Raw genomic sequence first — 22,546 nt, forward strand, 5'->3', positions numbered from 1 at the left:
GTCTTTCTGCTCAATAAGACTAGTCACCGCGTTCAACTTTATTCGCCGTTCCTTTTGAACGATAACAGTAAAGAGGTCTCTATATCTTTCTCATTCGCGACAGAACAGTGTTCCATCGAGAATCCTTCTCAGTTAATTATGTTGAGGGCTTTGGTCAACTTTTGCATTTGGTCATCTCTATAAGCATGGAGCACTCATCGACGTCTCTGGATTGGGAAACGCCAGCACCTCATCTCAGTCCTCGAATCTCAATGAAGGTGAGTCAACGCCCCGACTACCTAGCGCTGGTCAGGTTAAAGGTCAAATCTTAGACGGGCATCACTACCAATAAGCCCTATTATCGATGCGCTGGCTTCATAACGGTGATAACCAACAATATTTCATGAGAGGCATGTGGTTTCCAATATTCCTGCGCTCGACTTTCCGTTCGTTCAGCTGACTGATGGGGCAAGCCTTTCTCTGGACCTCCCACTTTCTCGAGCCGGGCTTCAGCGCGGCTATTGTCTCGATGCTGACACCCACAAAGCACGCGTAGAATGCAGCGCCATATTGCTCCATGGCTGGCAACTTGACCTTGTTCAAGCACAGTATCGCTGAAGCCGTCTCAGATCTCGCAAGAATAGCAGCCTCGTCTGGTCGTCGTCGTCGAGAGCGCGCCAGGTGGAAGCGGGATTGCGGATTGCCGATCCCCCATAGAAGTATGGGACATACGACGGCATCATAGTAATGTTGTTTGCCTCTTTGGTGGTTTGTGATTGAAACACCACAAAACGGCCACGTATGCAAACACCACGGCGTCACTTGGATGAGTAATAATTCTGGCACGTCAATGGGCACGAACCTTTTTCAACACACCCCCACAGCCCCCTTTTTTCCCAAGAGACCCTCGAGCTTGCTGACCATCACTTAGTCGCAGTCGTTGAAGACACAATCGCCCTCGGCTTTGGAATCAACGTCCTGTGCCGTACGATCAGTGAGTGGGGTGATCACATCACCATTCCTGCCAGGCACCAACCCGCCAGAACGAGGTAGCTAAACCACGCCATGCGAGAGGGGTTTTTTCGAAACTAGAAGAGTAACCGCCTCATCGACATGTGGGCCGTTACAAATGAGCCGTCTTCCAGCAGGCCGGGCCTACGGAAGCACTTTGAGCACCTAATGTGGCTTTTCCCTCTGGCTGGGCCCGACATGTCCGGCACATTGTGCTCGTCGGTACCTATCAAACGTCGACAATTGTCGTTATCTGGGTGTCTTCAGCGCGGCCAACGCGGGATCCATCCGTCGCTCCCCTGGATGGCCCCTTGAGCCAGGGGACCCGGAAGTCGCTGAGGAAAGCCGCGGAACAGAAGCCAACAGACGTCGGAGGTAAAGGTCCGTAGGCCTGCAATGCTATCTGACCCCGATGTAGACACGCCGGTGGATCTGCAAGCGGTCGGTTATGCCCCTCGAAAACGAGCACGCGAAAAGATTGCAGAAAGGACAGAGTTACAGACCGTGTGGTCGGCGTCGTGATAGAACACGTCTGCAACCCCGTCCTCCCAGGCGGGCGATTGATCAACAGGGCATCTCTTCGCTAGGGATCGTACAGCCCCAGGATCACCTCGCTTGCGCTGTTTGAGGTAGAGGCGAGCGGGATAAATGGCCCGAATAGCAACATTCCCTGAGCGTTGCCCCTGGCGAAGAGTCCCGCTCTCCGCCGGGCCCGTTGGAGGAAGAAGCCACTGTACTGCCGGGCAGCAGTATAGTGAGTGCTGGGGGACATAGGGCTGGCGACTGGTTGGTTGTGATACCCCCGGGGCATTTGGTCCGGCATCGACGCGTGTCTCGTGTCCTGTATCGTCTCAAGATTCCGAGGTCAAAGCTGCGCTATACCGACCGGTTGGTCAGAGACGAGATGGGACGAGAAGAGGAACCGCGAAAGGAACCGGACGACACAATGGGTTGAGAGCCAGTCTTAGTGACGGTTCGGATTGACGGTTCGGATTTCGCGGTTTGATCAACTCATGTTTTCCACAGTCGGATAACCTAACTGGTTTGGAAGCTATCGTGCCATTGATAGCCGCCGCTGCTCGTGTCCGGCGATTGGGAAACGACACACATCATGCAAATGATGATTTACCTGACTCCAAAATACGGAAATCCCTACTTTGACAGCAGAGGGGTGGACGGGAAGCTTGGGCAGGTTTACAACCAAGTAAAAGGGTATTCAGAAAGAGTTCACGATCACCGCCGCGGCTCCTCTGCAGCATAGCGGCGGGTCAAACCAAGACATACCGATGCAGTAAAACACATCAGCGATCTGAGTCACAAATGGTTATGAAAAGAACTGAGCTCGGGCACAGAATACCTCTATCAAGTCTCAAGAGACCTTAATTCAGCCAACTCCTCTTTCATGAGAGGTGAAGACTATGCACAACCCAGCTGATCCAGGAGAAACCAATGCTTTCACATCTGAATATCGTGTGACTCGGGTGTTGTGGAAGAAATGCATCAGAAGCCACAAACTACCTGGAGATCATGACCAGAGAAAGCTAACAAAAGATGAGGGCAATACCAGGCGAATAGACGACTCCCATTCCAGTGAGTCACTTGTGAATGTATGGCTTCCTTCTCTGGGTTTCTTCGCCTCTTGAACCCTCCCTATACAGCACCAAGAGGGGCAAGGCCATGCTACAATGACAGTGAGTCAACCATAACCATGAAGCTAGCTGTCTTGGAGTTTCCTCGCCGCTTGAGGCTTCCCTCAATCTTCACAACCACATGATCCCTCGGTACCGGATCATCAGAGAGACTGCCCCGTCTTGATCGGCCACAGGAAACCCAACTGTTTTCAATCACCTCGACAGAATGACTCACAATCGACAACCAAACGACACGACGAACAGTTGTCAAAACGAATCGGAACATTCAAAACAGAAAACCACGTCAGCTTTTCAACTACGCAAGAGGCGACATCATGCCTTGGCTCGACCGTCACTGCCACCAGCGCCACTTCCTTGGTCGTCAGATGCCGCTGCCGCAGTACCATGGTAACAACACGAACCCAACAGCATTTTGGAGAAGGGGCATTGGCCCACGTCCGCTACGGCCCACGTCAACCATCACGAAAGATTCGTCGCGCCGTACGTACACGCGTGGCAACGGAAGCCAGCTGGCGTCCCTGGTTCCAGAACATTCTCCTCGGGTCTGGAACGGCGCCTACGAAGACCAGTTTCCAGCGACATCGCCTCGCCAGGGCTAGGATCTCGAACTGAAATCTCGAAGCTTATCTCGAGGCTCCAGGGATAATTGGCACGTGGATCTTGAGATGAGCCCGCCACTCGTGGTGTGGGATGACGTGGTTCAGTGAGTCGACGATGTTGCCCTGTGGTTGTCGTGATGCTGTTTCCGTGATATCGGCATTCATGGAAGCCAGCCGGGACTGGGATCCCGCTGCTTATTCCCCCCCCCCCCCCCCCCCCCCCCCCCCCTCCCCCCGAAGGATGTTCCGACATCGTCTCGCATGAGATGTACATGTAGTGTATACAAGGTCAAGTATAGGTTACAAAACAAAGTATCAGTGACTTTGTTTTGGAGGCGAGGTGGGTTTCCAACTCTCAGTTCTTTGTAGCCTCACCGTAGTACAGTAACTCGAAATAGGAGTTTTAGGGCAACTCAGCCTCTGGGTGGGGGGAAAGTTCACGAACACCCAACACTTGGACCAGTCAGCTTGCGTGGTGTATGGACGTGGCAACGCGCGCGATACGTCGTGCTGCGAGTCCAAGACCTAAGAGGGCGCAGAGACCCCTATGCTGCGTATGACATCGGACGTGGACAGGCAAGGCCTTGCAACGGCCGTGTCTTGTCGTTGGCCCGTCGTCGAAACAAACTCACCACCCCTCCCCTGTGGCAAGGCATGACTTTATGTGCGTTGCTGGTCTGCGACTTGCTGAACCGCAAGAATTGTCCAGGTTTTTCCATTCGGGACATCATGAACCCTGCGCTATACGGGTGAAGGCAGACAGACCGACGTCAATGCACCCCCACATCGTCTCCAACGAGCTGGAATCTTCGCGAAACTTCAGCTGCCGCCCGGCCCAACCTACGCCGTCACACGAAACAGCTCACAGCGCACACCAAGCCGAGCAGACTTGGACCCTGAGCAAAATTTGCGTCGACGGCGACAAGGGACGGGACGGGGAAGACAACACGCTGTCAACAATCCTCCTTCAAGTTCATCGTGTTGTATTTGCCGCCGTTCGAAGCAAGTGGAGACTCGCTACATGTACCCCTTCGAGAATGGTGTGATAGTAAATGGCGGGAACCAACGTGACAGACATCTGCGTAGCGGCGGTATGGATGGTCAAAAAGTTGCTGCGGCAAGATTTGTTCGAGTTAGCGGCACCCTTTGCTGAAAAAAGGGGAAATGATCGTCGCCAACTGCATGCCATAAACCGAGTTGCCTGCAGACGAGCACGCCTACCCGAAACCCGTCGACAGGTCTTTGTCGGTTGGGTGCAGCACGGTAGGCTAGGGCAGACAGTAAGTAAGTACTTGAGCCCGCTGGGGCTGTATGCTTTTTGACTTGCTCAAGTAAGCCATTCACATGCCGGGCTGAGTGAGACATGGCATCGGAGCCCGCTCCGGCTCATCAGTCACCTGAGTCGCGGCGACTTTGCTGCAACTGGATCCAAAGCCCGGCTTGGATGGCCTCCCGTTCACGCGGACAAGGATGATGGAAAAAGACGCTGCCGTAGAGGCGACAAGCTCCGGATCGGGCATCATTGGCCCAACATCGGAACGGCCATCAACCCGTGAATCAGTCGCATTGACCGCGGCCCGACACACAAGCTGGATGCCGTCTGTATTTTGTGCTGTGCTGGCGGGGTTGGTTAGAGGGGGGTAAGAGACAGACGTCCCCCCCCCCCAGTCGCCGACCACGAGGGCGGCGCACAAGCGAATCTTGATGGTGGCAGACCCTGAAAGCGAGAATGGGATTTCGCAGTGGAAACCTTTTTTGCACGACTCGAGCCCAAGTTGGCCAGTGTACCCGCTGAGTCTGGCTTGACACGGAGTCGGTCAGGGTTCGGCGGCCACAGTCAAAGTCGATCCCAAAAAGGAGAGCTCACCACACCCTGCGTCGCAGGGCCTTCTGGTCCCTGGGATGTTGAAAACTCAATCGCATTGGGCGTCGACGGTGGGGATCCGAGGCGTCACCATGAGATTCGGGCGCCCACTGGGTGAGATGACGTGAGGAGTTCGTAACCCGGCGCGGGCGGAGGTCTTTCTCCAGGACGACAAACCAGGCCAAATCTGAGGACCGAGCTAGCGTGCAGGGGTCGAACAACACAATGCTGGGGGAACAGACTGGTGACTGACAGTGACCAGTTGGCAGTGGTCGCATTCGACCAACGTGATATATCCCAATATCCCAATATCCACTCTTCTGAGACCCCGTCGGAGGCTCCAGCTTGATTTGCCGGCCATGATTCGTCGACCGTTTCGGCATAACCCAAGCTGAATTTCGTCAGCATCATGATGCGCTAGACCCTTGTCGAACACCCTCCCTTTGCAGGGAATCACCCCCCAGGATTTGGCCATTCGAGCCCGGCAGCGTCCGCTGTCTGCCACACAGACAGCCGCTGCCACGATCTTCCGCCGTGTTCCTCCCAGCAGCATAAGAAATCATCGTGCTCCATAAAGCAGAACGATACTCGGACACTGGCGGCGTGGGGGAGAGGTGAAGAAAATCCGCTGAGGAATGCGACAGTCGGCCGAGTAGTGTACACTAGATACCTCGATGTGCTGCAGGAGGAAGCCACTGCTGCCAAGGAACTTGATGCCGCCACTGCTCTGCTCTGCAAGGTGGAGGGGCCTTGTGACCAATGGCGCGACTGATTGCTGTCACCGGCAGCCACCACGATCCCAAGCATAGGGTCCTGCTGAGGGGATCGCTGGGCTTTGTCAGGCAGGCCTAGACAGGCCTTAACAGGCCACGCTTGGGGTGTGTGTCTGATGCAGCCAGTAGCGGCATCAGCATCAGAGTGCAAGGCCAATCCAACCGTGCGCCGGCTTCTCTCCCTGAAGCGCAGTTGGCATGCAATCAATCAGCCTCAAGCTTTGGTGGGAGCCAGCCCGTGGCGATTTGCCGTGGCTGGAGATTTAGCCCACCTTTGGCGTGAGGGGAAGCCTAAGAGGACATTCCCGTTCAGGGTCTTGGGTTCGGAACGGTGGCAGGGTTAGGCCCAGACGTGGCCATTTTCGCTTTCTCGAAGCCACCAGAAACTTCGTATCTGCAACTGTAGCCCGTTGCGCCGCGTCGCCGTTCACGTCCCAGCCTCTCGGTGAGGGAAACATGGCGGGGTTCCTTTCTAGGGGTCCCTTTTTTTTCTCTCTCTGTCTCTTCTCCTTTCCCCCCTTGCAAGTGAAGCAGACAAGCTATTATACCCCGGCCCCAGCTTCGTCGAAGAAGGGGGACCCCTTTCTAAATTCATTTTGAAGCATGGGATTGGTGTCTTGTCCTTGTCCGTGAGCGGCGTGATGGTAAACCCGGAGGAACGACGGGACAGATGCATGGCTCAACAAGCCTGGAAAATTCGATCTCACTGGAAGATGAGTTTTGGCCTTTCCGTATGCTCGGAAATTCTTCTCCTATGGTAGTGGCGCCGGTTTTCTGGAAACCCCCCATTCCCGAATCCTCCCACATGCGCGCGAGCTGTCTTATGACGTATGGACCGTTTTATGAGTGACCGTTCGCATTGCGGTAGCAGCAGGGTCCCCAGTTGAAGAGCCTCAAGAGCTTTGACGGCCGCCCCAGTGAACGCGATGCTCGTAGCTATCGCGTCCCCTAGGATCCGCCACCCCCGGTACGGGTAGCGATGGCGCGGCCGGAACGAACAGTCCAGACTTCAACGCGGCGGCTAAGCATCGCCTGGAGTCTCGTGGCGTCGTCGGACGCCGAGTATCAGCGTGATGCTTTGCCTCGAACGGGCCAGGGGGATAAGAAGAAGAGGAAGAAGATAATGACGATAAGTGTATCAGTGCGAGGTAATTAGTTAGACAGTTGGGTAGGGGGATTCATTCGAATACAATAATGCAACTAAGTAAGTGCCTTTTACATCGGAGTCTTCTGCTTCAACATCCTCAATACAGCACACTCGGATGAATTGATATAATAAATGGCAATCTCTCGGTTACCATTGTACCCCTTCAACTCCTCCATCTGCTCTCTTTTGGGCCTTCTTTCAACGCACAAGTGTGACTCTTGCCTCTTTTTCTCCCACCTGCCTGTCATGTCCCTGCCAACTTCCATGATCGGTACTAACGGAAGGAACAAGAGGGGGCGTAGGGACAAGGATTGTATTGGGAGGGAAGGAGAGGTCTAATAAATGAGCATGCGTGCGTACCTACCTGCTACCTACCCGTCTTTCGGATACGCTATCCCACAGCCATGCCTACCAAGCTGGGTAGGTAGGTACCTTGGGTAGGTAGGTACCAACACTTACCCATGTGGGCCCCGTTCTTGAAAGAGACAAGAGGAAAAGCGGGTCCCGTCCGACGGATACTACGCAGTGCTCCATGCGGCCCCGTAAGCGCTGCCTTGCCGCTCGGGCCTATCACAGGGGTCAAACGGACCTTTTGCTCCGGCAAGACCTACGACCAGGAAGCCCAGCATTTCAGTCGGATTGATGGGCTTGGGGGACGGACGGACTGGTGTCCCCGTTCGACTTTTCGCCCTTTTTCATTCTGCCTATCTGTCTTCTCTGCACACACAAAAAAAGGGTCTTTGGGTGTGGCTTTGCTACCTACCTTTTATCTACGTTACCCATCTCATCCCTCCCACCCCTCCACCCTTCCTCCTCCTCCTCTTTATGTAGGTAGGTACCTTACCTGACCCGGTCATGGGTCCGGCCTGGGGGATACAGATGGGGAAAGAAGGGTGCCATGTCCGGAACACCCAGGTGTACAGAGTACATCTTCACCATGAAGGAGGGGGGGAGGGGAGGGGAATTCTACTGAGGGACGGGGAAGAAAAGAAAAAAAAAAGAATGGGATATGGGACGCACCAAAATATATCCCAAATCAAAATTGTCGAGCATGATTAGACTCTGCTTCGCCTTGTCACGCCTTACCCGCTTCCATACCGCCGCCGCCGCTGCCTTCTTGTTGCCCTGACCCTTTCCCTCGTTCATCAGTCGAGTCGTTAGCGTTTACCTTTCTGCCCTCTTCCTCCCCTTCTCTTTTTGATCATCACAAGTCCAACTCTTGCCCCCCCCCCCTCGTCGCTATTATCTTTTTGTCGTCCTAAACCCCCTCGTTACCCCCTTGAGGAAACCTTTCTTCCCGTTGAGTCGGCTTCCGCCGCCGCCGCCGCCGCCGTTCAGTTTCGCCCCCCTTCCCACCTCAGCGGCTCAGTCCCGTACAACCACCACCCTGTCTACAAGTACATACCTACGCACCGACCAACCAGCCAGGACCGCCGGTACCCTCGTCCGTGTCCTTCTCCGTTGTCAAAAACGCTCCGGCCTGGCAAGGGGTCCCTGTGGAACCACCGTGTGGCAATTCCCAATTGCTTCTGTCTCGCTATTGGATGAGCGGCACCCGAGCTGGGGGGCAGCAGCCACAGCTGCTTTTTATATCAGCCACATCTTCGGCCGCCGGTCTGGCAACCAAGTCCAACACGCCCCGGTGGTCCCTTGACCTTCCGCCTACTCGTCCCGCCCACAGTCAATCAGATACTCTCCTCATTACCCTTAACAACCCGGACGAAATACTTCCATGTTGCCCTCTTCCGATCACACATCCTCGTCGTCACTCTTCACACGGCTGTCCGAGAGGCTCAAAATCCCTTTCATTCGGTTTTCATGTGTGTTGAGCACAAAACTGTCTGCCCGGTCTGTCGAAGGCTTTACCTTGTCTATGTCGCCTTCTGTCACGCATACCATCCTCCCCTACTGGATTGCCCGCAGGGTCTCTTAATTCAGCCGATGCAGATGCTCGACGGTCGATGTCCCAGTCCCGTCTGTCCCAACAGCCGTATCGGGGGCTGTGCGGTCATCTAACAGACATTTCGGCAACAAAAAAGCTTGATTGTAAGTGCTCAGACGTAGAGATCGGAAAATTCCGCGAGATGGAGGGGGGAGGGATAGCTATAAAGTGTCGGCTGACTTCTTCATAGCTTCTGTCCCTTAATATCAACTTCCACCACCTGGTCGATGCCTTCGTACTGCGGAATGTCTAGGTTGTACTTTTCAGCAATGCCCGGCGATACGAATCTGCTCCCAAGGTCAGCCAAACAATCCCTTACAGTTTCTTTTTACCTGTAATGCCTTGCGGGGGAGGGAAGAGACAGCTGGAGTTCCTGGGCTTACCTTCCACCGATGAAGTGACGTCCTTTAAAATGCTTCACCAACGGCTTTGGTGCCGTCAAGCTGACGAGGACCGCAGGTTGGAAGGAGCTGCCAGGGCCAGACGAAGGCGGGCCGTCCTCGATGTTCCACGACGAAGGGGCGTCAACAGAAGTCACCGGCAACTTGGTCTCTTCTAACGCCCTGATCACTGCGGGGAACGGCTCCCGAACCTCACCAGAGAAGCTGAACCCTGGACTCACGACGTCAGGCGCGAGAACAGACGAAATCACGAAATCAGCAGAGGTGGTGACAAACCGAAGATGGCGTCCACGACATGATCCGTCGACTTAAGAGCCGCAGGGAAATCGTCGACAAAGGGGACATCTAAATCCACTAGTTGCTGCGCCAGACGCTACGGGAGAAACACAAGATCAGCGAGACATTCGACTCCACGGCAGGCCCCGAGAAGAGGATAGAAAGAAAAAACAAGAAAGGGAGGGGGAAGGGGGCTGCTGTTCAACGACTGCAACCACTGATACACGCAACCGGAAACGCTGACGTTTTTCTCTTCTCGGGAGAAGATTCATAGAGTTGCGCATTTGCATAGTATGGCGTGGGAAGCTCACAAAGCGAATTGTTTTAGCGTGGTATGGAAAACAAGAGGAAGCTCGAAGACGAAGAGGAGTCGCCAGATAGATGATGGTATATAATTGCGCGACCACTCTTCATGTACTACTGCTCAGGGCAAACGAACCGAGATAGACAAAATCAAATGAAACCTCACTCACTTGGTACAAATCGTTTTTGCTTCTCTTGGGGTAGTAGATCGTTGGCTTGTAGCCGTAGTGACGGAGGTGCCGGGCGGCAACCAATCCGTCGCCCCCTTGAGTCTGGGTAAGCTTCACGGTCTAATTGGCGCACTGGGCGGCCAAAAACAACAACTCACCGTTGTTGCCAGGGCCGCAAGCGATCAGAACATTCACACCTCGGCTGGGCGGGTGGACACGGTAAACTGCACAGAGCGTCAATTGATACTCTCCAAAGGCCGCCAGGACAAGTGGAGGAGCTACCAGCTTGAGAAACGGACAGACCGGCGAGCTCCATCAGCTGGTCAAGGGAAAACGCGCCGGTGCTCATCAGGTCCTTGTCGAGGGCTGCGGCCGCCTTCGCTCCGAGGGTCTGTTTGTTTTGCCCGCGCCGTCAGCATCATTGAAACCTCGTCTGGGGTCTCTGGTCCTCGGCGACAACTCACTCTCAGGGACATGTTGGGGTACTCTGTTCAACGGACTTCTTAACAATTAAGGCGGGTTTGTTCTTCGAGAGGTGACGTTGAAGTTGAGAGCTAAGGTCTGCCGGGCACAGGTCAGGGAAGAGAGTGGATGAGGACGGAAGGGCCGTGCGACGGGCTGACATCACTCCGCACCGCACCGGTCAGCGACGAACCACGGCGGTTCGGCTGTCGCCGAAACTGTATCCACACAGTGTCATTGCAAGGGCCATTTCAATACTGATAGACACTGTGCCATCAAGGTTGCTTCCTTTCCCCTTCCCTTTGCCTCCATCCTGAGGTCGCATGACTACACATACCCCGCCATTCTGTGCACTGTGCACACATCAACATCATCATTACATAACAAGAGACAAGACGTCAGATTGAGGACGGTATGCATAAAGTAGATACTCCTGCTGGCATTGTTTTAACTTGGAATTTCCCAACATATCAACTCGTTTCATCATCACACAGCATTTTCAAACGACTTGCAAGCGAGATATCAAGCTGTAAAGGTCTCGAAGAGCAGTGAGATGCAACCAGCTTTGTTGCACTGTGTTCGATCTTTGAATCGTTCTCCCATTCAAACCATCTCCCACAGCACTTATCTACTGCTTTTAATAAATTGATACTGAGATTCAGTCGTGGCAGAAGGATGCACACAGGTGAACAGCACAAACGACCCTCTTTCTCCCACTTAGATACTCTGCCCTAGATAAACCAAATGGCCCTCTAACAAGAGCATATGATAGGCCAGCTAGTTTTTTGTAAATAACAAAGAGGATATGTTTCTACAAGACCAGCGCAACCTGATATAGGTACTGAAACTTAATTCAGTCAAACAAAGCGCCTTGAAAGTTTAGTTAGTTAGGTTTCACCCCCTCATACTAATATGCTGATACACGCTCTAATGGCTTGCGGATTAACTGTTTACCTTTTATCTACACCTTCACTGACCTCCTGATCTCACCCTTCTACACACCTCCATTCTTCCTCCCTGTTGTCATGGCACACGACCTCCTTACACTACGGCAGCTTGAACAGCTCCATTCATTAGGGTCTACGTGCATTCTCTTCCAAGCCAGAAAAGGCAATTTTGTTTATGTCTACAAGGTTCAGTATATCTGACCCTGGCTGGAGGTAGTGAAGCGCTATGCTGTCGAAGATAAAATCTTGCCTAGGCTGCGATATTACCCTTGGATCGTAAGGTAAGGCTTAGAAGCATACATTCTGGAGGAACGGTTTATGAGACCCTACAGGTTCCTTGGAAATCTGACGAAACCTCCAAGAATTCTACTTACCGAGTGTAGACATGGCAGGCTGCAGCAATATCTGGGCAGCCAAAATGCCTCTCAACGACTCCATGAAAGGTGGTTTTAGCAGGCTATTGAATGCGTTGCTTACATGCACAGTAAGGGCATTGTTAACAGTAACTTGCGTTCTTGAGTCTTGGTTCTGTCCTATACGCTACTGTCACAAAGCATTGGCCTCATTGAGAATTGGGCGGGCTGTTCAGGTTGCAGGAGGAGAGGGACGAATATGAGAACCGCGTCAATGATCTCTTTAGAAGGCAGGAGTTTCTAGATGTCGAGGGTATAGTGGGTAGAGGTATCATCACACGACGTTGGGCGAAAGACGACCAGACCGCAGCGGACGCGCTTCTTGATGCGAACCGATGTTGCAAATTGATTACATTGCTAACCGGATGAAACTTTTTTTTCTGACACCCTAGGCTTGAATCCATCTGAACCACATAGCCTAAAATTTCATAATAACAAAGTCAGCACTGATCATTCTTCAGGGGATGGGCATTCATACCTACTTACCACTAGGAGCTGGTGCAAGTGAACTTGCCACCCTATCCGAAGTGCTATATGGTGAGAATGTCTCGCCCAGCCAAAGTTCGAGACAGGACTGAAGATCAGCGCGCAGCGGGGGATGGTGATGTTTTGCCCGGAGAACGCACCTCAACCCGTACCAGCTCCAACTTATGTGGATACAGGTAGTCCCTCACCCCCGCTTAGATTCCAAAAAGATGAGAGTGTGGCATAGGTATTCAACTAGAGCTGCATACCGGGCATCTCTACATCTTCTGTCTCCGGGTTTCTACTATTGTTTGAGAAACATACTAGCGTGACGGCTTTGAGACATTTGAGAGGAGCTAGATATCATTTAACGCAAGCTACCCTACGATCAAGAAACCCCTCGAGGCCTGGACTACATGTAATCGACCTTGTCGTAATCTCCATTGCAGAACAGTGCTCTAGGTTTAAAGATGATCGAATTGGGCTGCAAGAAAAAAGTACAAAGAATTCACTCCGCAGAGCTACAAGACAGTTGAAGCAAGCGCACATCGGATGTCACCAGCGAGAGGGGCGTAGCAGGGAGCCATAGCTGTCAGTTCCAGGCGTTCTTGACCACGTGAGAAAAGGCTGAACTCATCCTAGGTTAAAATTTCGAGCTGATACAACAACATTCAAGTGGTACGATGTTTCTCCTTCTTTTCATATCGAAACCGTCGCAAACATCTAACAACAAGGACTTGAAATACTCCAGCATTGCCAAAGATTCAGCGAAGGTGGCCGAAATCTCTCGGAGAGAAAGTAGGAGAAGAACTCATCCATCATTCAAAATTCCAGTTTTTCGATCGGGTAGTGATGTCCCCTGAAGTCCTTGAAGTCCACGTCCCTCGCAGGATACCCGCCCATGTCGAGGAGCGCCTCAAACAGCCCGCTCTTCCCGCCCCACGTGGCCTCGGCGAACGCGCGCATCATGTCCGTGCCGTTCAGCAGCGTGCCCGAGGTCCAGAGCTTGCCGTCGTGCGCCCAGCGCTTCTCGACCCAATCGACCGCCGGCGCCGTCTCCCGCAGCGTGCCGATCATCGGACGTGGGCCGGTGGCCGTTTTGCCGGCGAGGATGCCTGCTTCCAGGGGGGCCATGACGCCGCCGCAGATGGTGAGGAAGGCGCTGCACTGGTCGTAGACCTTGCGAATGAAGGCTATCTCGGCGTCGCTCGTCTTGTAGCCCACGCTGGCACCCATAAGCGCAATGTCAAGCGGTGGGCAAGACGCAAACGAGTCCTAGGAGATCGTCCTGTTAGTCTCACACTCTCCAAATATATATCGGGCTCTGACTGCTCGACCTACGGTGGGTTGGATCTGGGCTGCGCTCTTCATCTGGACTGGCTTCCCATCCTCGGAGACCCAGTGGAGCTCGATATCGATGGCATCCTTCCACATCTCCTCGGGAAGGTTCATTAGCCGACACGCGGTCTCATCCGTCCAGGCGAAGAATTCAAAGGGCGCTACATCGAGCATCTCGGTAACGCTGTGGGCATGTCAGTGGTCTGCGAAAATGGAGAAATGGAATGACCGAGCACTTTACCCCTTTGTCAATATGACGCCGGCTTGAATCTTGCGATTCGGCTTGCTAAGGTTGAAGGCCATGGCTGCGGGGGTTTTGAGTAGAGAGTTGAAATTGTGCAGAGATGTTTGAAGTCGTTAGATGATGGATTCGGATTAGTTTCCAGGCGTGCCGGGAAAAGGTTCCTTATACCTTGGACGCGTTGTTGAAAGCCAGTCGTCGTGACGCTACCATGCCGCTTACATGTCGGTGTAAGTGCTCATGGTTGGCTAAGCCCGTCGTCTGTGCGGCGAGTTTCCGGAACGGGGCGACGGGCGTTAGAACCGAGTGGGTCCGGAAGTTACGTCCAGTTCTGGTGTCGGCGCACAAATGTCTGTGCAAACACGACCAATCGAGAGAGTCGGAGCCTCTTGCGCTTAGATCCTTTGACACCTTGGATCGTGAGAAAGTGGGGGCACGGGCGGATAGAGCCCTTGTGAGGTCGGCGCCCGTCGGAACTTGGACTCACTCGGCGTTCCGAACAGCCTCCGTCTCGATTATGGAATCCGGCGCAGGCACCCTCGGCCCATTACGCGGAGTGCGCATCTGCCGTCATGGAGCAGGGAGAGCCCCATTAATTGTTCCGCATCATTGTGGTTCTGGTCTGGTACAGAACAGCGCTCCGGAAGCTTGTCGACGTTTGCCGCAACTTCATCTTCTTAACCTGTCAAAAGCTCTGGTCTCTTGTAATCAAGGTACCAACCTGCATCATTTTGTATCAGGTTAGGGACCCCTGTGCCTGCTGTTTTTAACCTAGCACTCGAGTAGCATTCAAGGCCGTTTGAGATGCGGGACCGCTACAACAAGCCAAGCCCCTTTTCTCTCTCGAATTATCATTTTCAACCTTGTCTTTCTTTACGCCGAGAAGGGCAGTTAGGTTTAGAATGGACTTTGAACTGGATACTCGCGACACCCGATTCGAGTAGAAGAAGACTAAAGCAAACATCTGGCACTCTGGGACGAAAACACCCGGAAAACACCCTCACAGGATTCGGCCCCATGATGCTTCCGTTCAGTTCTGTGATTCTCTCCATCAACTACCAACGTTTCCCGGCAAATCTCTGTGAACCCAATCGACCTATCTTTGAGTGAGTATGGAGTGCTTCATGATGTTCTCCCTGCTACACCCCTCCTGTCATTGGCGTCGCATCCAGCGACGCAATAACCACCGATAGGCATGGTGGGTTAACAGCGACAGGTGCTTGGGCACTGTTGATCGGCGAAGCCACAGAGTCGGTAGAAGGAGCCACTGTCGGGCTGTTCCTGGGTGTGGTTGGCAAGCTGCCCACACTGCAGGAATTCCCGAGCAGAGGCGGTGCTGAGCTACTCTGTACGGAAACCGTTGTAGGGGGCGAAAAATGACGCGGCTGCTGCTGTTGCTGCTGCTCGGCGCGGATGTCAAGATTATGACGGGGTTGCTTAAGGGCTGTTGCGAGGCTGAAGAAGTGGTAAACGCTGTGTTGAATCTGTGGAAAATCGTGAAAGACAATGGACTGAAGGTAGAGAGGGTGAGTCGGATGGCGATGTCGACGGCGTTGAAGTGAATGTTGAGCTTGACGCTGGACTTGAACTTGAACTTGAATGGGAGCTTAAACCTGAACTTTGGATTGTGCTCGTATCCAAAGAGCTGGAGAGTGTGAGAGCAAAGCCAGCACTACTAGCGCTTGATGATGAAGACTTGCTGATGATTATATAGGAGCTTCTGCTCGAGGTAGTGCTGTAACTGCTACTTACTGTGGTAGCTATAATATCTGTAGTAAACGTTGCAGATGTTGTATCTGCAGTAGACGAAGTAGGTGCGGGTGTGAATTCGGCTGTAGATGACGCAGACGTTGTATCTACGGTAGAAAAAGTGGACAACGTGGCCGTGGATTCCATTGTCGTAGACGATGCATCTGTAGTAGACGTCGTATCCGCTGTGGTCGTCGCGTCTGTGATAGTGGTGCTCGTGACGAAGCTCGTGCGGCTCGTGGTAGACCCGTTGATAGTCGAAGATGATGACGCCAGTCGCAACGCGTCCTGGCCGTAGACGTGGTACACTGCGATGCCGTCGACGATTGCGTCGAAATTGGCGGCCGGCGGCTGGTTCAGGCACGGTGTAGTGCAGAGGGACTCGGCGGGCGCCGGGCTCGCGGCGAAGGTGACGTCCACCGCGTCCGTGATGCAGGAGCAGATGGCGTTTCTGAGGAAGAAACAGCGGCGAGCTAGCACCTGGTTACACATAGCCTGGCAGACGAACGAGTCGCCGCCCGTGAGGTGGACGATGTCGACGAATGGGAGCGTCTCGAAGGCCTGCCTGGTCGAAGTTGGCGAGGGACCCGTAGCCCCGGTAGGCATATATAAGTTTGAATCCGGCCTGTGCAGCGACGTCGGAGGCGTTGGGAAGTACCAGCGCGGAGGGCCACAGGTGTCTTGAATCCCGTTCGTGTCTCGTTGCTTGATTATGTGGCAGACCACCTGCCTGGGCTGAGGGCGGAAGGTTAACGCTGTCCCCTCATTTGACAACCATGATAAAATGCGCGCTAACTGTTCCATATACCAGCGACGTATCGCTATAAAGCCGGTCTGAATGCCACCGAGGTGCGTACCAAGATCAGGGAGGGTTGTCTATCTGCGCAACGGTATCATGATGTTCATCCAAGTGGACGGCGTCAGGTATTGATGGGCAGTAGCTGAGCCGAAGACGGGCATAGAGGTGCGACCCCTCAATGGGAGAGTGAAACGCATCGCTTAGATGTAAATCTCAAATTCAGGAGCAGCCAAGGGCAACTGGCGGGCTCATCGACCATGGATCTTGACTCTTGTCGTTGCATTCCTAATAGGCTCTTGTGAGACATTGACTTGGGCGCGAGAGTTGTTTCTCATTGCACGGGGGGAGGGGCTGACACCGACTCTAGCGCGACGGAATGTCATCGTGATCAACATGCTACGACCTTGGCTCCTGGGCTGGTACCGTCATTTTTCGGCGGCGCCACTGAAGCTGATAGGCATGATATCTGAGACGAGCAAGCTGCGGAAAGTGAGGCATGATCTCGCAGGATGATTTATGAGTCTGCTTAGTTTTGACGTCATCGTATGGTGAGTTGGGATTACTTAGCTCCCAAACAAAGCCACTGGTCTCGGCTCACGAGATGTTCTCAGAGACATTGCCAGGCATCCGAGATAATAGTGAAGCAGAGGAGAAGAAGACGGAAGCTCCAGTGAGATCCCGGTAAGTCTACCGGGAGATAGTAGGCTTTCTAAACAAGACATTTAGTCTCTAGGTGTATTTGAATATGTGGGTTTTCGTTATTGTAAACGCTTCCTACATAGTGACCAAATTAGTTTTGCTTCTGTTTCTCCCTGTTCCCTTCCGTATAAGTGAGCTCGCTCTCTGTTTCCACGGACAAAACATCGTACCTTCGCCCGAGTCGATGTCTGAGAATCTTGTACACAAAAGAGAAAAAAATCTGGCCCAGAAGAACTCGAATGGGCAAAAATACCGGCATCTAAGTATTCTTGCCAGCCTAACGGAGACGATCCATTGCGGTCATCCTCGGGCCTGACCAGACCCGGTACCGTGGCAGAGTACCGGGGCCGTTCATGGCCCGTGCGTTGAGGTTCGCGGGCGGGGCCGTAAACAAGCGCAAGGGAGCGAGCAGCGACACATCGCTCCGCCGCCCCTCCTCGGGTCTGAAACCTCTAAAAACAAAACCCTCTCCCTTCCCGACCAAACATCCCGAGACCCACGAAACCAGAGCCTCACCGCAGCGCGACTTCCCCTCCCCGTCCCAGCCACCGCAATCTCAACGACGTCAACGAAGCGATTTCCTTGCAGACCACTCATCTCCTATCTCCCGACCCACGGGGCCAAACTCCCCGGTCCAACCATCTCACCGACCCCCCACCACACACGCAGTGGTTGAAACTCCCAAAAGTAAACAAACAACATAGACGAAAAGCCACCAACACCAACACAATCACAACCTCAACCACAATCATAATGGCCCACAACGGAGCAACCTACGCAGACTGCGTCGCCTCCCTCCGCTCCTCCCTCGACTTCCTCTCCTCCTCCGTCGCCGCCCTCGACGCCGGCGTCTCCGACCTCCCCCGCCTCGCCTCCGTCCTCCGCCCGACCCGCCACTTCGAGCTGATCCCCCAGCCCACCCTCGCCGCCGCCGAGGCCTCCCTGCGCGACGAGATCGGGCCCCAGATCGCCCTGCTCCTCGACCGCGCCGACGCTCAGATCGCCCGCCGCGAGAGGCGCATCGAGACCCTCCAGGCCCGCTGCGAACTGCTCCAGGGCCGCCTGGCCCGGCCCGAGGCCGACGACGACAACAACGGCGCCACCAAGAAGTACAAGAACAGCAGGGGGGACGCGAAAAGGAAGCCGCTGGGCGGGGAGAGGGCCCTGAGGGCGAGGGCCGTTAGGCAGAGGAGGGAAGGGCTCGAGTACAGCGTCGAGAGGCTCGAGCTGGAGGTCCTGACCAAGGAGCGGGAGCTGAGAAAGAGGCTGGACAATGCATGAGGGGAAGGATGGGCGTGTACAAGCTGGCGTGGGCAATGGCACGGGCGATGTTATCCCGGGCCCCGAGGTTTTGCTCGCGTTTCAAGTAGGGCGAGAGGCGAAAGGAAGGTTGTTTATGATACCCAATGGAAGCAGTCGGAGATAGGATCTCGGCGGATGAACACAACTCCGTGTGCCGAGAGCGACGGGCTGTTGCTGAGAGCACGCCCTACACTCGAGATGAGGCGGCCGTGTTGATCGAGTAGACGGCCTGATGGAGGTTGTCAAGGAGACGGAATATATGGAATGTCACGGAGCCTTCATGTGCCAAGCGAAACGAGGATGATTGAACGGAGTACACTAAGCATGAAGGGCCGTTTTCAAGAGCATTGTTTTATGTCGAAACTTCCACAACCGTTACCGCCTGAACTTGATTACCTAGCCATCCGAACCACTTAGAGTCTCCTTAGTCTCACCGAAACAATCACGCAGACACCCGCTTCTCTCCAGTATGTGAAATGCGATTTATAAAACAGCAAGGGAATACAAATATGCATGTGTATCCCACTTGCGAGCTATCGTAGCTATCCGAATGACCGACCCGTTGCTCGTGAAAACCGCACTAGAAAAACAAACGTAAAAATGAAAGAAAGGGGAAACAGCATGCCCACTATAACCCCTCGGTTTTAGCAACCATGGCAACATACACTAACAGTAATAGAGGGAGGGCCTGCACGCGGGGGTGGGCGAGTAGAAGTAGAAACAACGGGTAGAAGAAGAAAAAGAGGCCGTTTCGGCGGATATACGTGGTGCCGCCCCGTGACTCCAAAAGGCGGCCATTGGTTTTATCCCGGACAAGAGACCCTAATGTACTCCAACAAGCAGTGAGCGCGAAACCATTCCCATTTCCCATATGGTCATCTTCTTTTTGCTCCCATCTCCAACGGCGAAACGAAATTCGTGAGCTCATTATAACAGGATCAGGTAGTTGCTTGGCGCGATGCCCGTCTCGCCCGTCTCCTTGCGCGCCTGCCACCACCGTCCGCTCACGTCGCTAACCTCCAAGATTTCATGCTTGGAGAAGGAGATCTCGTTCGCATCGTCAGGGTTGGCCTCGTAGCTGTAGATGGCCTTCGCGCGGTAGGGATACTCGGTGGGCGGCACCACCTCCTGGTCTTGGCCGGGGGGCTTCGCGGCAGGCGGCGCCGCGTTGAACGTGGGCGGCACGCCTGAGCTGCGGGTCTGGGTGGTGGGGATGCCCTGGACGGGAGACGGGTTCTCGAAGCCGTTGAGCTGCGCCGACGTGTACATCTGGGGGGGCTGCACCGAGGTCGAGGTTTCGGGGCGGCCGCCGGCGTACATCATTTGTCGGTTGCCGGATTCCTTCTGCAGGGCGAAGGAGTCGAGGTAGGCGCGCGGCTTCGCTGACGGGGCGGAGCCAAAATAAAAGATCCAAACAATCTGTAGGCAGTCAGCATTTGTCCATCGCACTGCAATCATCTGGACGTACGGTAACCATGGCCATCAGGATGAAGCCGGCACCAGCAGACTGGCGGGCGGCGATGGGCGAGTAGATGAGGGAGTGAATGGTGAGCGAGTTGAGGGCCAGGGCGGCACCCAAGTACCCCGTGAGAGCGACGTGGTAGGTCTGCGCCGTGTCGGAAGCGACGACAACGAAGACGCCGGCGATGAGGAACAGCATATAGACAATGGTCCACCATGTGAAGGGGGGGAAAGAGCCGGTGTTGTCTGTGACCTGGGTCGTCGCGATGATGGCGCTAATAAATGCAATTATCCATGCAAGCTTGGAGATAGTTAGCATCAAGCAGTCGCGAGGGCGAAGAAGGAGCTGTGCGGACGTCGACATACCATGGAGATGGAGACTGTGGCTAGGGCGAAGGGATCACCGATAATGTTCCCCAGATTAATGCCCTTCCTCCCGTACTGAACCCTTGACTGTTCCATTTTGCGCAATGACGGTGAATGAAGAGAACCGTAGGATGGCATAGAGAAAGATGTCGGGGTTTGTCGGATAGCGATTAGTTGCCTGGGGGCAAGTGTCGAGAGTCGGTCTCGAAAGAGGACGGAGATGAGGAAATGGGTCGATCGACCTCAAGACGTCGTCGAGAGACAGGCAGTCGAAGCGAACGAATCTCGGCAGGTGAGGGGGGTAAGCGAAACGGTGCGAGTCCAACGGCGAATACGTAATCCGAATGCTGCGAGGTGGCTGTCGTGGCTGGAATGCGATTCCTCGAGACTGGGAAGAAGCAAGAAAAAGAGTGACTGGTGGTTGGGCCGTCGGCCAAAAATAGAGATAAGGGTGCCGTGGGATGTTGTTGTGATGGCTATGCCGAGTGATTCAGTGCGTCAGGTAGCGTGTGCGCTGCCGTTGTGCTGATGAGGTTAGAACGTAGCAGGCTGAGTGGCAGCGAAGGAAGGCTGTCGGCAATGGTTGGGTGGATGGAAGGGTTTGTGTCCGGAATCTCGCAGGCGAATGGTTCTGTTCAGAGGGTTGTCCAGCAAGGCAGCCTCTTTTCCAGGGAAAGTAGGAAGAAGAGCAATTGAAGAGTCGGAATGGCTGTTATGACGAAGCGAATCGAAGACGGCAGTGAAATGACTGTGTCTGTCGGTAGGGGTGAAGAAGAAAGAGACAAAAGGTAGGGAAAGTCGAAGGAGTGAGGAATCGGAAGAAGAATGGATGGAAGGCGGGTAGAAGGGGAAGAACAACAACAACAATGAATGTCGAGTCGAAGGAGAGAAAAGGCGGGCGAGGTGCGTCGTTGGGAGACGAACGACGGTAGTAGTGTGTTGTAGGGGCAGCCAGAAGCCAAGAAAGGCTGTCGGGAGAGGAGTAGAGAGAGGGACGGGCGAGCGTTGGTCGTCGGTTGACGGCGTGAAATGAAGGGCAACGACTAGCAGAATCCCAAAAAGGAAGCGGGCGGCGTGGGAAAACGAGGCAGAAAAACCGCTCCGGGCCACAGCAGCAAGTAGGCCAGACCCAACTCCAACTGGCTCTCCTGGCGGTCGGCGGAGTAGACGGCGAGGGAGACGAGGCGTCGTGTGGCGTCGATACCGTCCTCTGGTGTGGTTTCTAGCTCGCTCTGGGTCTCGAGTCGCTGGGTCACTTCTCACTTGCTCTGTTTACTCGCTTGCTCTCGATTTGGGCCAAGCTCGTGGGAGTGTTATCCGTACTCTGTAGTGTACCTCGACTAGTCGTGTAGGTAGACTGGGCGGGTTTGTGTTGTGGACTCGTGGTACCTTGATCGCGTGTTGGTGTGCAAGTGCCAATCAGCCACTTGTTTTTATTTTATTTTTGTATGTTCGCAGCGGTTGCCAGTCGGGGACCGTCGCGCCCCGGCGAGTGCGGGCTTTTGGACTCGATCTGGCGTTTGGTGTGTCGGGCGGGATTTGCGCTTGGTGCGTTTACGTGTACCCGTATGGTGGCCCTCCTCTCTCTCTCTCTCCCTCTCTAACTGTCTGTCTGCCTGTCTCTTTGTCTCTCTGTCTGTCTACGGGCGACAGCGGGCGGCAAGTCGAAAGCCGTTCTGGTCGAAGAATGGGGTTGGAAAGGGATGAGAGGGATGGACGGTGGGGTGGGAAGAATGGAATTAAAAGAGGGCAGCGGGAGAGACACTGGGGACACCTGTGGCTACGACTGCGATGAGATGCAAGGGCCGCTGGTGGTGCGGGTGTCGGGGGTTGTGTTGCGGTGCTGCAGGTTCATAGGCTGTGCTGACGGGGGGGTCCCGGTGGTGGACTGTCTGTGGTCTGCCTGCCCTGTGTCTTTGGGATGGATTGGGGGAGCTGTGTGCCACTGTGCTGCGCATTTGCTGGCGTGGGCAGCAGCGAGAGGGTGAGAGAGACCCAAACTGAATGAGACGCACAACGTGGACGGTGGATCGAAAAGGACCCAGATCCAGAATCCAGGCACCACCACCACTCGACGCGGGAAGCGAGACGGGGGGTAGATGCTGAATGGCCGAAAAAGGACGATAGGGGGGGCGGATAGCGGAGGGGTTCGAGCGGTGGAATTAGGATGGACGAGGACAACGACAA

General features: G+C 54.3%; 6 protein-coding genes across 6 annotated transcripts; 2 read left to right on the forward strand and 4 right to left on the reverse strand.

Annotated features, from left to right (window-relative positions):
• Positions 1–2,956: 2,956 nt before the first annotated feature.
• On the forward strand, positions 2,957–3,241 carry CH63R_07006 (uncharacterized protein; the record flags this gene model as incomplete). Its single annotated transcript, XM_018301981.1, has 1 exon — positions 2,957–3,241. One exon carries the CDS (start codon positions 2,957–2,959, stop codon positions 3,239–3,241), a length of 285 nt encoding a protein of 94 aa, XP_018156759.1.
• Positions 3,242–9,151: 5,910 nt separating this feature from the next.
• Positions 9,152–10,593, reverse strand: CH63R_07007 (YjeF; the record flags this gene model as incomplete). The annotated part of the gene is made up of 7 exons (XM_018301982.1): positions 9,152–9,254; positions 9,351–9,579; positions 9,645–9,713; positions 10,084–10,212; positions 10,276–10,341; positions 10,400–10,508; positions 10,582–10,593. 7 exons carry the CDS (start codon positions 10,591–10,593, stop codon positions 9,152–9,154), a joined length of 717 nt encoding a protein of 238 aa, XP_018156760.1.
• Positions 10,594–13,226: 2,633 nt separating this feature from the next.
• Positions 13,227–14,045, reverse strand: CH63R_07008 (Dj-1 family protein; the record flags this gene model as incomplete). The annotated part of the gene is made up of 3 exons (XM_018301983.1): positions 13,227–13,679; positions 13,746–13,926; positions 13,984–14,045. The coding sequence occupies 3 exons, from the start codon at positions 14,043–14,045 to the stop codon at positions 13,227–13,229; spliced, it is 696 nt and encodes a 231-aa protein (XP_018156761.1).
• Positions 14,046–15,727: 1,682 nt separating this feature from the next.
• CH63R_07009 (uncharacterized protein) lies at positions 15,728–16,338 on the reverse strand (the record flags this gene model as incomplete). Its single annotated transcript, XM_018301984.1, has 2 exons — positions 15,728–15,932; positions 15,980–16,338. 2 exons carry the CDS (start codon positions 16,336–16,338, stop codon positions 15,728–15,730), a joined length of 564 nt encoding a protein of 187 aa, XP_018156762.1.
• Positions 16,339–17,983: 1,645 nt separating this feature from the next.
• On the forward strand, positions 17,984–18,511 carry CH63R_07010 (Mitotic spindle biogenesis protein; the record flags this gene model as incomplete). Its single annotated transcript, XM_018301985.1, has 1 exon — positions 17,984–18,511. One exon carries the CDS (start codon positions 17,984–17,986, stop codon positions 18,509–18,511), a length of 528 nt encoding a protein of 175 aa, XP_018156763.1.
• A 948-nt stretch (positions 18,512–19,459) lies between these two features.
• Positions 19,460–20,497, reverse strand: CH63R_07011 (SH3 domain-containing protein; the record flags this gene model as incomplete). The annotated part of the gene is made up of 3 exons (XM_018301986.1): positions 19,460–19,951; positions 20,001–20,294; positions 20,360–20,497. The coding sequence occupies 3 exons, from the start codon at positions 20,495–20,497 to the stop codon at positions 19,460–19,462; spliced, it is 924 nt and encodes a 307-aa protein (XP_018156764.1).
• Between the last annotated feature and the right edge of the window lie 2,049 nt (positions 20,498–22,546).

This window comes from Colletotrichum higginsianum, chromosome 5 (assembly GCF_001672515.1).
Source record: "Colletotrichum higginsianum IMI 349063 chromosome 5, whole genome shotgun sequence".
In the NCBI taxonomy this organism is placed as follows: domain Eukaryota; kingdom Fungi; phylum Ascomycota; class Sordariomycetes; order Glomerellales; family Glomerellaceae; genus Colletotrichum; species Colletotrichum higginsianum.